General features: G+C 39.0%; 1 protein-coding gene across 1 annotated transcript in view; it reads left to right on the top strand.

Annotated features, from left to right (window-relative positions):
* LOC143285707 (solute carrier family 12 member 4-like) overlaps nucleotides 1-15,000 on the top strand; it is a 330,309-nt gene that overhangs the window by 262,304 nt on the left and 53,005 nt on the right. The window contains exon 6 of the mRNA XM_076593115.1: nucleotides 3,846-3,950. Within this exon, the coding sequence (XP_076449230.1) occupies nucleotides 3,846-3,950 (105 nt within the window). The remainder of the gene's footprint in view (nucleotides 1-3,845; nucleotides 3,951-15,000) is intronic.

The raw sequence follows: 15,000 nt of genomic DNA, 5'->3' as shown, positions 1-15,000 counted from the left end.
TGCGGGTTCTAGAAACAGGGCTTGGCGTGTGATGCTGGACGCTGGCTTCCTGAGGGTGTGTCCGATCCAGCCCCCGCTTCCTCTGCAGTGTCTGCTTGGCCACTGGTTCCTGTCCCGCTCGCTCCCACAGATCTTCGTTTCGGATCTTCTCCTGCCATCGGATCTTGTAGATGCACCTCAGACAGGTGTTGAAGAATGTCTGAATCTTCTGCTGCATCGTCTGTGTTGTCCGCCATGTCTCGCATCCGTAGAGCAGAATTGACTTCACATTGGAGTTGAAGATGCGGAGTTTGGTTTTCATACTGATTGCTCCAGATGCTAGTCATTTGGATGAGGTGATAAACTGAGGTCCCATGTGCAGCATGCACTTAGAGTATGTAAAAGAACCCCACAGCAACTAAAGGGTTGCCCCTAGCAAAGTTCTGTAGAAGAAAAATCCACTTGGGATAGGAAAACAAATAAAAATTGCAGGCAGAAAAAAATGCACTAACTCTCTCCATACGAACGGCGAAAGAGACGACGTTAACAGCGTTTCACCCCAATTACCACCATCAAAATATTGCAAGCGGAAGGCTCTTATACTGAAGAGGTGAATGTTGACAAACAATAACACAATTCTGACGACGGAAGCTAAAGGTTGGGTCATTGAGACACCCACTGGACATCCGAGGGGTCTGTGTAGAGGAGAAGAGAGGACTGGCCGTACTGAGTGATTTAAAAACATGATCTAGATATTGCGATGCGCTCTTTCTGGGGAGAGCAGCCCGAATATCACATGGAGAAATATGTTGTGACAAAATAGTAACACAATTCAACATAACGATAGTGTATATGTCAGCCTGTATGTGTAATTTTGCATAACGGTATCATAATCATGATCATGATAGCGTAGCATTAGCGTTAACATAACTGTCAGTGATGGCAATCAGGTTTGCGTTGGTGTTGGCATAGCATTGGCTTAATGTTAGCATATGTCCATTCTAATCTAGTTTTATCCCTTTGAGTTATTGACAATACAGTTGTATCTTATGTCCTGTCGTGTCCTGCCTTTACCTGATCTTTACCTTACCTTACCTTACTTAACACTGTGTTGTTTTGTGTTTTTGTTGCCTGCCAGGATGTCCTGCACCATGGGAAGATCTCCACCACCCTCAACTGCATCAACACCTTCCCCTACCCTACCTTTACCTTCCCTTCCCTTCTCTTGCCTTACCTTTCCTTTCCTTACCCTACCCTACCTTTACCTTCCCTTCTCTTGCCTTACCTTTCCTTTCCTTACCTTGCCTTCCCTTTTCTTACCTTACCTTCCATTACCTTTACCTTCCCTTGCCTTACCGTAAATTTCCTTTCCTTACCTTCCCTTCCCTTTTCTTAACTTACCTTTCCTTACCTTACCTTACCTTCCCTTACCTGAACTTACCTTCACTTCCTTTGCCTCACGTTACCTTACCTTCTCTTCCCTTACCTTCCCTTTCCTTCCCTTACCTTCCCTTTTCTTACCTTACCTTACCTTCCCTTTCCTTTCCTTGCTTTACCTTACTACTCTTCTCTTACCTTTTCTTCCCTTTTATCTTTCCTTACCTTACCTTACCTTACCTTACCTTACCTAACACTGTGTTGTTTTGTGTTTTTGTTGCCTGTCAGGATGTCCTGCACCATGGGGAGATCTCCACCACGCTCAACCGCATCAACACCTACCCTTCCCTTACCCTACCCTACCTTTACCTTCCCTTCTCTTGCCTTACCTTTCCTTTCCTTACCTTCCCTTTTCTTACCTTACCTTCCATTACCTTTACCTTCCCTTGCCTTATCTTAACTTCCCTTACCTTACATTACCTTACCTACCCTTCCCTTACCTTCTTTTATCTTTCCTTACCTTTACCTTACCTAACACTGTGTTGTTTTGTGTTTTTGTTGCCTGCCAGGATGACCTGCACCACGGGAAGATCTCCACCATCCTCAATCGCATCAACACCTTCCCTTACCATACCCTACTCTACCTTTACCTTTCCTTACCTACCCTTCCCTTACCCTACCTTTACCTTTCCTTACCTTACCTTACCTAACACTGTGTTGTTTTGTGTTTTTGTTATCTGTCAGGATGACCTGCACCATGGGAAGATCTCCACCATCCTCAACCGCATCAACACCTACCCTTCCCTTACCCTACCCTTACCTTACCTTTCCTTACCTTACCTTACCATACCTAACACTGTGTTGTTTTTTTGTTTTTGTTATCTGTCAGGATGTCCTGCACGATGGGAAGATCTCCACCATCCTCAACCGCATCAACACCTACCCTTCCCTTACCCTACCTTTACCTTTCCTTACCTTACTTTACCTTACCTTACCTAACACTGTGTTGTTTTTTTGTTTTTGTTATCTGTCAGGATGTCCTGCACGATGGGAAGATCTCCACCATCCTCAACCGCATCAACACCTACCCTTCCCTTCCCCTACCTTTACCTTCCCTTCCCTTCCCCTACCTTTACCTTCCCTTCTCTTGCCTTACCTTACCTTACCTTTCCTTACCTTCTCTTTTCTTACCTTACCTTCCATTACCTTTACCTTACCTTCCCTTGCCTTACCTTAACTTTCCTTACCTTCCCTTACCTTACATTACCTTACCTTCCCATTTCTTAACTTACCTTTTCTTACCTTACCTTACCTGAACTTACCTTCACTTCCCTTGCCTTACCTTACCTTCTCTTCCTTACCTTCCCTCCCCTTCTCTTACCTTACCTTCCATTACCTATACCTTCCCTTCCCTTTCCTTACCTTTCCTGAACTTACCTTACCTTCCCTTTTCTTAACTTACCTTACCTTACCTTACCTTCCCTTTCCTTTCTTTACCTTACCTTACCTACCCTTCTCTTACCTTACCTTCCCTTCTTTTATCTTTCCTTACCTTACTTTACCTTAACACTGTGTTGTTTTGTGTTTTTGTTATCTGTCAGGATGTCCTGCACCATGGGAAGATCTCCACCATCCTCAACCGCATCAACACCTACCCTTCCCTTACCGTACCCTGACCTTACCTTACCTTACCTTACCTTACCTAACACTGTGTTGTTTTGTGTTTTTGTTGCCTGCCAGGATGTCCTGCACCATGGGAAGATCTCCACCACCCTCAGTCACATCAACACCTACCCTTCCCTTACCCTACCTTTACCTTTCCTTACCTTACCTTACCTTACCTAACACTGTGTTGTTTTGTGTCTTTGTTATCTGTCAGGATGTCCTGCACCATCGGAAGATCTCCACCATCCTCAACCGCATCAACACCTACCCTTCCTTTACCCTACCTTTACCTTCCCTTCTCTTGCCTTACCTTACCTTCCCTTTTCTTACCTTACCTTACCTTCCATTACCTTTACCTTCCCTTGCCTTACCGTAACTTTCCTTTCCTTACCTTTTCTTAACTTACCTTTCCTTACCTTACCTTCCCTTACCTTCCCTTACCTGAACATACCTTCACTTCCCTTGCCTTACGTTACCTTACCTTCTCTTCCCTTACCTTTCCTTTCCTTGCTTTACCTTACCTTACCTACCCTTCTCTTACCTTTTCTTCCCTTCTTCTATCTTACCTTACCTTACCTTACCTACCCTTCTCTTACCTTTTCTTCCCTTCCCTTACCGTACCCTGACCTTACCTTAGCTTACCTTACCTTACTTAACACTGTGTTGTTTTGTGTTTTTGTTGCCTGTCAGGATGACCTGCACCGCGGGAAGATCTCCACCATCCTCAACCGCATCAACACCTACCCTTCCCTTACCTTACCTTTACCTTTCCTTACCTTACCTTACCTAACACTGAGTTATTTTGTGCTTTTGTTGCCTGTCAGGATGACCTGCACCATGGGAAGATCTCCACCATCCTCAACCGCATCAACACCTACCAGGGGGGCGTGCAACCCAGTGTCGCCGACATGGACAAGGCTGCCAGCCAGGTGAGACAGTCAGCCAGCCAGCCAGTCTGTCAGTCAGTCAGTCAGTCAGTCAAATCACTTTAATGTCCTCATCAAAGCTACCATGAATCAGTCTGTCAATCTGTCAGTCAGTCAGTCAGTCAAATCACTCTTAATGCCCTCATCAAAGAAACCATGAAAATTTGTGGTGGTCGGTGTGCGTTGATGCTGCTGTTATAATAGATATACTCGTATCACTACCAGCTAGCATGTCAGGGCTTTGCGACTGGCATTTTGTTTCGGTTCGTTTGCCTTCTGCATACTTTGATATATTTTTGTTATATAGTATTTTTACTTGTTTGTTAGCTTTGTTTGATTGTTCGGTTTCATTTTATGTATGTTTTTTTTTGTTGTTTTTTTGTGTTTTTTTGTTGTTTTTTTTAAGGCCTGATCAGTGTGTTTGGCTTGTACAGAGGTCAGGATATCTGCACCTTTTTTTCTTTTTTTTTTCCGAAGTAGATGCTCTTAGAGACTGAAACTGAAAGTTACATAGCAAATCATGACACACACACTGTTAACGAACAGGTGTAAAATAGCATTGTATCATGGTTAAACATAGACATACGATTAGAGCAGGCTGTTTAACATAAATTCAAATTAAGACACAGTGCACAGGACACGAATAGACGTATATACATACACACATTTATATACACACTTATGTTAACACACACATACACACTTGTGTAAGGGCTAGTTTTGTCATTTCAATATTGAGTAGATTTTTCTTACTGATGATGATGATGAAAAGTGCTAGTGTGCATTAATGTAGTGCTTACCTGGCTGGCTAGTGTGTTTAATTAACAAATATTTCTGACGTGAATAAGATTAAGGCTTTTTTTTTTTTTTAATGAAAAAAAAAAAAAAAGAAGAACACAGTATCATATCAGTCAGCAACACAAGCACACTTCTCTCTCCTCAACTTCCACACACACACACACACACACACACACACACACACACACGCACATGCATACATGCATGCACACATGTGCACACACACACACACACACACACACATACACACGCACATGCATACATGCATGCACACATGTGCACACACACACACACACACACACACATGATGCATGCACGCAAGCACACACACGCACACACACACATGCACACTTGACTGACCACTGTCACATGATATTTGTGGGCAGCAGATTGGTTTTTATATATTATCATTTATTATTATTATGATTTCTGTCTTTTTTTTCAATATTTGTGTTTTGGGGGGCATTTTGTGCGTGCTTTTTTTTTTTTAAATTGTTTTTGAGGACAATCAGTTTGTATAATTTTTTTTTTTTAATTTCATTTCTTTAATATTCAGTTATGTGTCTTGTGCAAGGTGTGAAAGTAGTTGTGTGTGTGTGTGTGTGTGTGTGTGTGTGTGTGTGTGTGTGAAAGGATGATGTTATTAAACGTTTTTGCATCACAATCAGAACAAGCATCACCTGAGTCTAGCTTCGGTTTTTTTTTGTTTTGTTTTTTTCTTCTGCTTTTATTGTTGTTAGTTGTTGTCGTTTTTAATGTGTGAGTTCCACATGTTTTATTTATCTTATTTATTTATTTATTTATTTATTTTGTCATTTTATGTTATTTCGTTTTTTTTGCTCGTAAAAAAAATATTTATTGACGTTTTTTTTTGTAGAGGAGAATACAAATCTTGTAAAGGTATTTTTTGTCCTGCGAAACATGAAACCATAATCCTTTTCTGTGCTATTTTTCATGTAATAAGTTAACACAAAAGTGAGGGATATAACTCATTCATCTAACATTAACAGTGCAGCGAAGCTGTAGGTTGCTTTGCAACTGTCTGCATCATGCAGACAGTTTGCTGTGCCGTCATAACACTCTCTCTCTCATTGTTGCCAAAATATGGTCTCATCTCTGAGGGGTCTTGATAGACGGTGCGACTGGCATACTGATCATAACTTCTTCATAATAAAAACGACAGTAATTTTTTTTTTTTTTCTTTTTCACAATGATATGTATGTCTCTTGATAACAGAACGGGGTTGCTGTTTCTTTGGTGCAGAACTGGCTTGCACGGTTAAGCGATCTTAGCAGTGCTGTATTTATTTAGCATTCTTCTTCTTCTTCTTCTTCTTCTGCATTCACTCGTATGCACACGAGTGGGCTTTTACGTGTATGACCGTTTTTACCCCGCCATGTAGGCAGCCATACTCCGTTTTCGGGGGTGTGCATGCTGGGTATGTTCTTGTTTCCATAACCCACCAAACGCTGACATGGATTACAGGATCTTTAACGTGCGTATTTGATCTTCTGCTTGCATATACACATGAAGGGGGTTCAGGCACTAGCAGGTCTGCACATATGTTGACCTGGGAGATTGTAAAAATCTCCACCCTTTACCCACCAGGCGCCGTCACCGTGATTCGAACCCGGGACCCTCAGATTGACAGTCCAACGCTTTAACCACTCGGCTATTGCGCCCGTCAATATTTAGCATTGAGAACGAGGAAGGTGGAAGAGTGGTTAAGACACATATCTGCCAGTACAGCCAGTGTCCTTCGAGGTCTGGGTTCGAATCCCGCTCTCGCCCTTTCTCCCCACGTTTGACTGGAAAATCAAAGCCGAGCGTCTAGTCTTTCGGATGAGACGAAAAACCGAGGTCCCGCGTGCAGCACGCACTTGGCGCACTGAGAAAGAACCCATGGCAACGAGAGTGTTGTCCTCTGGCAAAGTTCTGTCAAATAAATTCTCTCTGATAGGTATGCAAATATATATATATATGCTTTCACTCAAGGCCAGACTAGCGTTTTGGATTATGTGCTGACGGGCGCAATAGCCGAAGTGGTTAAAGCATTGGACTGTCAATCTGAGGGTCCCGGGTTCGAATCACGGTTGCGGCGCCTGGTGGGTAAAGGGTGAAGATTTTTACGATCTCCCAGGTCAACATATGTGCAGACCTGCTAGTGCCTGAACCCCCTTCGTGTGCATATGCAAGCAGAAGATCAAAATTTAATACGCACGTTAAAGATCCTGTAATCCATGTCAGCGTTCGGTGGGTTATGGAAACAAGAACATACCCAGCATGCACACCCCCCAAAAATGGAGTATGGCTGCCTACATGGCGGGTTAAAAATGGTCATACACGTAAAAGCCCACTTGTGTGCATACGAGTGAACGCAGAAGAAGAAGAAGAAGAAGAGGATTATTTGCTCTCTGGCAGAATTCTGCTTAGCAGATGTGGTATTGTGTTAATGGATTTGTGTGAGCATAGTGACGCCTTCTTGAGAAGCTGAAACAGAAGCATTAAGAAAACTTTTTCGAAGGTTCCAAAGCCATAGACTCAGGAGGAAAAATCTTGATGTTAGGCAAAAACATAATCAATGCTGCCAAGATCGCTTATATGCAACCCAGTCACCCGGTGCAAAAACTAAGCACTAATTTTTTCTTCTTCTTTTTTTTTTTTTTTTTTTTTTCCTACTGAATGATTTTAACTCTCAGGTACATAATTGCATGCTGAGGATGTGCGAGAAAGATTTTCGTGGTGTGCACAGGATTTTTTGAGAGAGAGTCAAATGAAATGTGATCAGTCTTTAAAGGGGGAAAAAAAAACAAAAACAGCATGTTTTGTAAGTCCTCAATCTCTATTGAGGAGGAGTCTCAACTGACCCCAGCTACTGACCGTTGAAGAGTTTAATAATTTAAATCATTTTAAGACCTCCTACCTTCCCCCTAAAAAAACAAACAAACAAAAACCACATCTTTTTTTTTTTCTTTTCTTTTTTTTTTTATAGCTTACTTCATCAAAGTCATTTTGAAACCAACAGGAGAGTTTCATGTTCTTGACATTTGATTTGTCTCTGCACAAGATTCAGCGCTATATGAATACCATTATGATTATTATTATTATTATTATTATTAACATCATCAGCTTCCTCTCCTCTTGAGTGACAATGTATATGACTGAATAAATGAATAAGTATGTAAGTAAAAAATGAATAGATAAGCAAAGAAATGGATGGATGAATAAACAAAACGAATAAGTAAAATAGAGACTTAGATAAATCAATGTATGTAATTTGTGTTTTGTCTCAGACGTCCTGCCATACCATTTGGCACATGTAAGTAGTTAAAGAGAATGAGAGAAAGAGGGGCATTCATGAGTTTGTTTTTGGTTGAGTTTTTTTATGTGGAAGAAAAGACATGATTTCTTTTTTTCTCTTCCCCCCCCCCCCCCCCCCCCACACACACACACACATCCCCCCACTCCCCTCCCCCCAAAAAACAAGTAATAACAGACTGTTTGGACCCAACCCCTCTTCATCACAGGCACGGAAATGCATGTGCACGTGTGTGTGTGCACATTCACATTCACACTTGCATGCACACAGCCTTTAATTGATATAGTCATGAACATGCACACGCACACAGACACGCGCACGCGCACACACATACACACAGATGCACACACACACACACACACACACAGATGCACACACACACACACACACACACACAGATGCACACATGTACATGCATGCACACGCACACACACGCGCGCGCACATACATGCACACACACACACGTACATACACACACGCACATACACGCACGCGCGCGCACACACACACACACACACACACACACACACAGTTGCACACACACAAATGCACACACACACACACACACACACACACACGCATACACACAGAGATACACACACATGTACATGTACACACACACACACACACACACACGCATACACACAGAGACACACACACACACACATGTACATGCACACACACACACACACACACACACACACACACACACACACACACACACACACACACACACACACACACTCACTCACTCACTCACACACACACACACACACACACACACACACACGTACACACACACACACACACGTACACACACACACACACACACACACACACTTTGAAAACACCCTCCACATACCCCCACATACACATGCATGCTGTACCAATACACAATCATAGATTAGGTCTTATTCCCCTTTAAAAAAAAAAAATAAAAAAAAAACTCCACTCATGTTTCTCGAGAATTTTTGCTGTTGTTGTTGCTATGTCAGCATCCCCGAAAGAACAAGAACAAGAGCAAGAACAAAGAAATTTTTTCACAACAAAGGCCATGCAATAACCCCAATCAAAATAAGTGAACGGCACATTAGAATACTATATGCAATATATAGCTGAGGTGAAAATGAAACTTCAAAGAGTACCAAATTCGACAGAACAGCCTAGAGCAGGTTAAATTACGATGCTCTGATACAGTTTCAAGAGAAAACAGTTCTTGTTCTGATAGCAAAGGGGACATATATATATATATATATATATATATATATATATATATATATATATATATATATATATATATATATATATATATCCCCTTTGCTATCAATGAAAATGAAAGAGTACCAAATTCGACAGAACAGCCTAGAGCAGGTTAAATTACGATGCTCTGATACAGTTTCAAGAGAAACCAGTTCTTGTTCTGATAGCAAAGGGGACATACATACATACATACATACATACATATATATATATATATATATATATATATATATATATATAAAACACATCAATCTGTCACATATTCCAAATTTTCAGAACAGTCTCGTTCCTTCCTCAATGAAGGGATATATATGTGTATATACATATATATATATATAACAATGATAAATTCCTGAGAGTAGAAATGACAACTCATGAATGCCTCTGTGCTGTGTTTCATTGCTGTGTTGGTACCATAGTTTTTTTGGGTTTTTTTTTTTTTTTTTTTTCAGCACATGTTGTTCCAACAGAGTTTTTTTGGTTGGTTGCTTTGACTGATTATGTTGACACAGTGTGGCAGTCTTCCTTCAACAGATTGCATTCAGTGGTTTTGTGACGTGTGAACAACTGTACTATTTATAGTAACAGGATGTGTGTCAAGTTATGTTTTGTACCAAAATTGTATACACCATGTAGTTGTGATTTTGGAACATAATGAAAGTAATAATCATAATCATAAGTTTGTTTATGTAGCAAGTAATGAAATAATTTTGCTATAAGCGCTGTACGATTGCAATAATTCCAATTTTTAAAGTATAGTTTTGATTTAATTCATTGCAAGGCACCTGTTTGAAATGAATTTTGAATTACGTTTATGATAAATTAGGTTTTAGGTGGTTACTATTTTTTTTTCTTTTTTTTTTCTTTTTTGGTTTTTTTTTTTGTTTTTGTTTTTTTTGGTGTTTTTTTTGTTTTTTTTGTTTTTTGTTTTTTTTGTTTGTTTATTCAATTTTTCTTTTATCCAAAACTTCAAAGCTTTAAACAGTCTTGCAGTCAGCACGTCTTATCTTTCAGTCAGTGACAAAGTGTCATGTCACATTTGAAGGCAGTGTGCTCAAATCTCAAATTACACAATGTGGAACAGCTTATTACACAGTTTCTGTGTTTGAAAAGACAGTTGGAGCAAAGAGCACAAACTGTGCTGAGAGTACAGTAGAGAATTCATTTTGTTAATGATAAATCTGGACAAGGTTTGGATAAAAAAAAAAAATAAATAAAAAAAACACAAGCTTTCAGCCACTATGAAAAAATAGATGAATCAGTAAATAAATAAACAAAACCAAAAAAAAAGAATGACTAAATGTATAAATGAATAAACAAGTAGATGAATGAATGAATGATTGATTGAATGAATAGATGAATAGATAAAGTAAAGGGAGAGGGGTTAAAATAAAAATAAAATAATTTATAAAAAAAAACAAAAAAACGTTTTGCGGTGACATTTATTTGAGTTTGATTTTGACAAAGTGTTTTGTGTGCTGATGAGTTATTATTATTATTATTATTATTATTAATAAGTTGTGTTGTGTTTTTTGCTTGCCTCCAGTCTTGGGACTGATTAATTGATGCTTTCTTTCTTGTTCTTGTTTCTTTTCTTCTTCTTTTTTTGTTTCTTTTTTTTTTCTTCTTTTTTTTTTTCACTATTTCTTCTAACCCCTACAGGCCAAAGTAAGTATTTTGTGTGTGTGTGTGTGTGTGTGTGTGTGTGTGTGTGTGTGTGCTTCCTGGTTTTTAGTGGCTTTTGTTGCTGGCTGTGGCTGTGGCTTATGTATGTTTGGTTGCTGTCTCTGGTGTGTTATCGATATACCACTTTGCGCAACGTCGTATCTTGTCTGTCTACACTTTTGGGGCAGCAAAGGACAAAAGTGTATGTATGTATATATATATAAAGGCTGTGTGGTACGTGGGGGTTTTGAACAGTTCTGAGACTGGCCACACAAAAACAAACAAACAAACAAACAAAATTAAAGGACCAAAAAAAAAAAAAGAAAAAGAAAGATGGTGAAAAAAATGAAATAACAGAAGAAATTTTGGTTCGTTGCTGGCTCCACAAAGTGTAGATCTGACAAGTGGGTTTGATTTTTGAGTCATCTTTTTTGCCTAACATTGAGCAGCTCTGTTTATTGATTTTTATTATTTATTCTTGCTATTATTAGTTTGTTTGGGGTTTTTTTTTGTTTTTTTCTTTTTTCTTTTTTTCTTGTTATCAGGATTCTTTTCATATCATCGTGTCAAGATTTCTCACATATTTTACTTGTCTTTGAGGCGACCCCAGTAGGGTTTTTTGTATATCATTTTTTTTTTTTTTTTTTTTTTTTTTTTTTTTAAAGCAACGGATGGAGAAACAGCAATGATAAACAAGTATGATATAAGTAAGAACTGAAATTCTTGTTTGAAAAAAAACAGAAAAGTAAAAAAAAAAATTTTTTTTTTTTTTAATTAAAAAGCACTGACATCAAAGGTAAGTTTGTCACAAGCACATTTCATGCAGGTTTTTTTTGACATGTTTCTTTTTTTTTTTTCATAATAAAGTTTAAAAAGAAAACAAAAAAACAAAAACCACAACAACAACAACAGCAGTATGAGTGATCGAGTTGATGAGGATGTGATGATAAAGGACACCAAATAAATCGTGAAATCAAATAAATGTTCCAAGGACATAAGAATATTTTGTAGATGGGAGGATGGGGGGCGAGGTGGAGGTGGGGGCGAGGGGGAGGGGGCCTGGGGGTAGGAGGGGGGGTGGGGGGGGATGAGGGAAGGGGGAGATAAGAATTGATTAATTGCATCGAGATGGAATGATCTGTTCATTAAGTTTTCAGCTTGCGACAAGGAGCAGAAGGATAGTATGTAATCCATATAAAATGTGATTGATCATTGTATTGTATTGTATTTCTCTTTTTGTCACAACAGATTTCTTTGTGTGAAATTCGGGCTGCTCTGCCCAGGGAGAGCACGTTGCTACACTACAGCGCCACCCTTTTTTTTTTCTTCTTTTTTTTTTGTTTTTTTTCCTGTGTGCATTTTTGTTTGTTTGTTTGTTTGTTTGTTTTTGGTGTTTTTTTTCCTATCGAAGTGGATTTTTCTACAGAATTTTGCCAGAAACAACCCTTTTGTTGCCGTGGGTTCTTCTACGTGCGCTTAATGCACGCTGCACACGGGACATCGGTTTATGGTCTCATCCGAATGACTAGCGTCCAGACCACCACTCAAGGTCTAGTGGAGGGGGAGAAAATATCGGCGGCTGAGCTGCGATTTGAACCAGCGTGCTCAGATTCTCTCGCTTCCTAGGCGGACATGTTACATCTAGGCCCATCACTCCACTGCAAGTGTCATTTCAGTACTGAAAAAGTATATAGATAAATGCACCTTTCCAGTAGAAAAAATAATAATAATAAAAATAAAATAAAAATAAACAACAGCATTTACAGACTGTCAGTAATATTAGCATGACAGGGAAACGAAAAAAGTTATATAGTGCTGTGCTAGATAATATGTATCATTCTTTCTGCTTATAGTGACAAGCAGTTTAGATACATACAGGGTTTGTTTGGGGTTTTTTTTCTCTATTTTTTAATTTCTTAAGATGAGTTATTTCTTAGTATAACTATTTCTCTCTTTATTCATCCGCCTGTCTGTCTATTTATTGATTGCTCTCTCTGTGTCTGTTCGTCTATCTGTTCGTCTGTCTGTCCATTTGGTATGATAATTCTGCTTGCACAACATGGATCTGTAGCTGTGGACATGTAACTTGCTGCAAGTAGAGGAGGAGACGGTTGATTGCCTAGCGCCTTCGTGACTATGTGTATGTGTATGATATATCGATCCAGTTTTTGTCCCCCTCGACTGTACAGAGGAGAGCATCGTTCGGTAGATGTGACTTCAGTGTGTGGCCTTGAGTTGTTCCCCTTAGAGCACCACTTTGTATTTCCTTCCTTCCTTCCTTCCTTCCCCCATTCCTTACCCCTCATCATCGTCGCTTTTTTTTTTTTTTTTTTTTTTTTTTTTTTTTTTTTTTTTTGTGACCCCCTCTCCTCCCTATGTCTTTGGATGGATGGAAGGGACGAAATTCATTATCCCTGGATGTGATTATGTCCCCTGGTGGTCCCTGTGGCGTCTTTTTTTTTTTCTTTCTTTCTTTCTTTCTTTCTCCACTCCCCCCCCCCCATCCCCCCCCCCACCCCACCCTCTCTCCTACCCCCTTTCTGTCTGCCTTCATGCAAAGAATGAGAATTGTCACAACTTTGTGGAAATGTGCAGTGTGTGTGTGTGTGTGTGTGTGTGTGTGTGTTTGGCTGTGTGTGTCTGTGTGCGATTTGCAGTCCTTGTTACTGTCTGCTGGTTTGTGGTTTTTTTTTTGGTTTTTTTGTTTGTTTGTTTTTTTTGACGAGTCGTTCTGTCCAGAACTGTCTTCCGTCTTTCTCTCTCTCTCTTTTTCTTTCTCTCTGTTTCTCTTATATATATATATATATATACCGTCTGTCTCTGCCTCCTGTCTCTGTCTCTGCCTGTCTCTCTTTCTGAGTATTTTTTTTTTTTTCTGCTGCTGCTGTACGTCACTCGCTTGCTTGTGTCTCTCCCTTTTTTCTCAGGATTTGAGGTGGCCTTTTTTTTCTTTTCCTTTTTTTTTCTGTCTTTCTTTCTTTCTTTTATTTTCTTTTCTCCTGCCACTCTCTGCTTTTTCTGTAGCTTTTTTTTTTTTTTTTTTTTGTGTGTGTGTGTCTCCTGTCACGCCCCCTCTCAGCCCCTTTCTACCTTCCTTCCCACCCTCCTTAATTCTCCTTTCTTCCTCATTATTTTTTTTTATTTTTTCTATTATTATCTTTTTTTTTTAACCTAAAATGGTCTCTCAAAGCCTGATCAGCGAACTGGGTTATGCAAATTCCAGGCATCTGTTCCGTTTTGATTTTTTTTTAAATTTATTTTATAGTTTTTTTGGGGTTTTTTTTTTTAATTTATTTATAGGAGATGTGGTGTAGTGTATACACACATATATATATATAGATCTGTTCTGCTCGTCTTGACAGCATCTTGAAACTGAAAGTGAAACTGAAAGTCCGTCATTCTGCTTCTTCCTTCCCCTCCTTCATTATTTCTTCCTTCCTTCCTTCCTTCCTTCCTTCCCTCCTTCCGTCTCTTCCTTTTGTCTGTCTTGATATGTTTGATTTTTTTTCTTTCTTTCTTTCTTTCTTTCTTTCCACTTTCTTTCGTTCCTTTTTTCTTTTCTTTTTTTAGGCTTTTTTTTCTTCTTATTTTGTTCTTTCCGTTTTAGATTTTTCCATTCATCATATACTTTTCACATGTGGCTGAAAGAAGTATATATAAAAGAATGGATAGATGACCTATTTTGAAAGAATGTGGGATTTTAAAAAGATATAGACAGATACATAGATTTGTCTGTATGGCTATATTCCTATATGTCTATGTCTGTAGATAAATAGATATTTTGATGTCAGTATAGGTGAATCTCTCTCTCTCTCTCTCTCTCTCTCTCTATATATATATATATATATATATATATATATATATATATATATTGTATAGTGTATGAATTCTTTTCCATTACATATGCATACTTTGTTGGTCATGGTAATTGTTAGTAATTATGCATTCATTTTGCCCACAATCTCTCTTTCCTTTTTTATTTTTTTTTGTTGTTGTTGTTGTTGTTATGGT

The sequence above is a fragment of the Babylonia areolata genome, chromosome 9 (genome assembly GCF_041734735.1).
Source record: "Babylonia areolata isolate BAREFJ2019XMU chromosome 9, ASM4173473v1, whole genome shotgun sequence".
Taxonomy (NCBI): Eukaryota; Metazoa; Mollusca; class Gastropoda; order Neogastropoda; family Buccinidae; genus Babylonia; species Babylonia areolata.
This window is presented reverse-complemented; position numbering and strand designations above follow the sequence as displayed.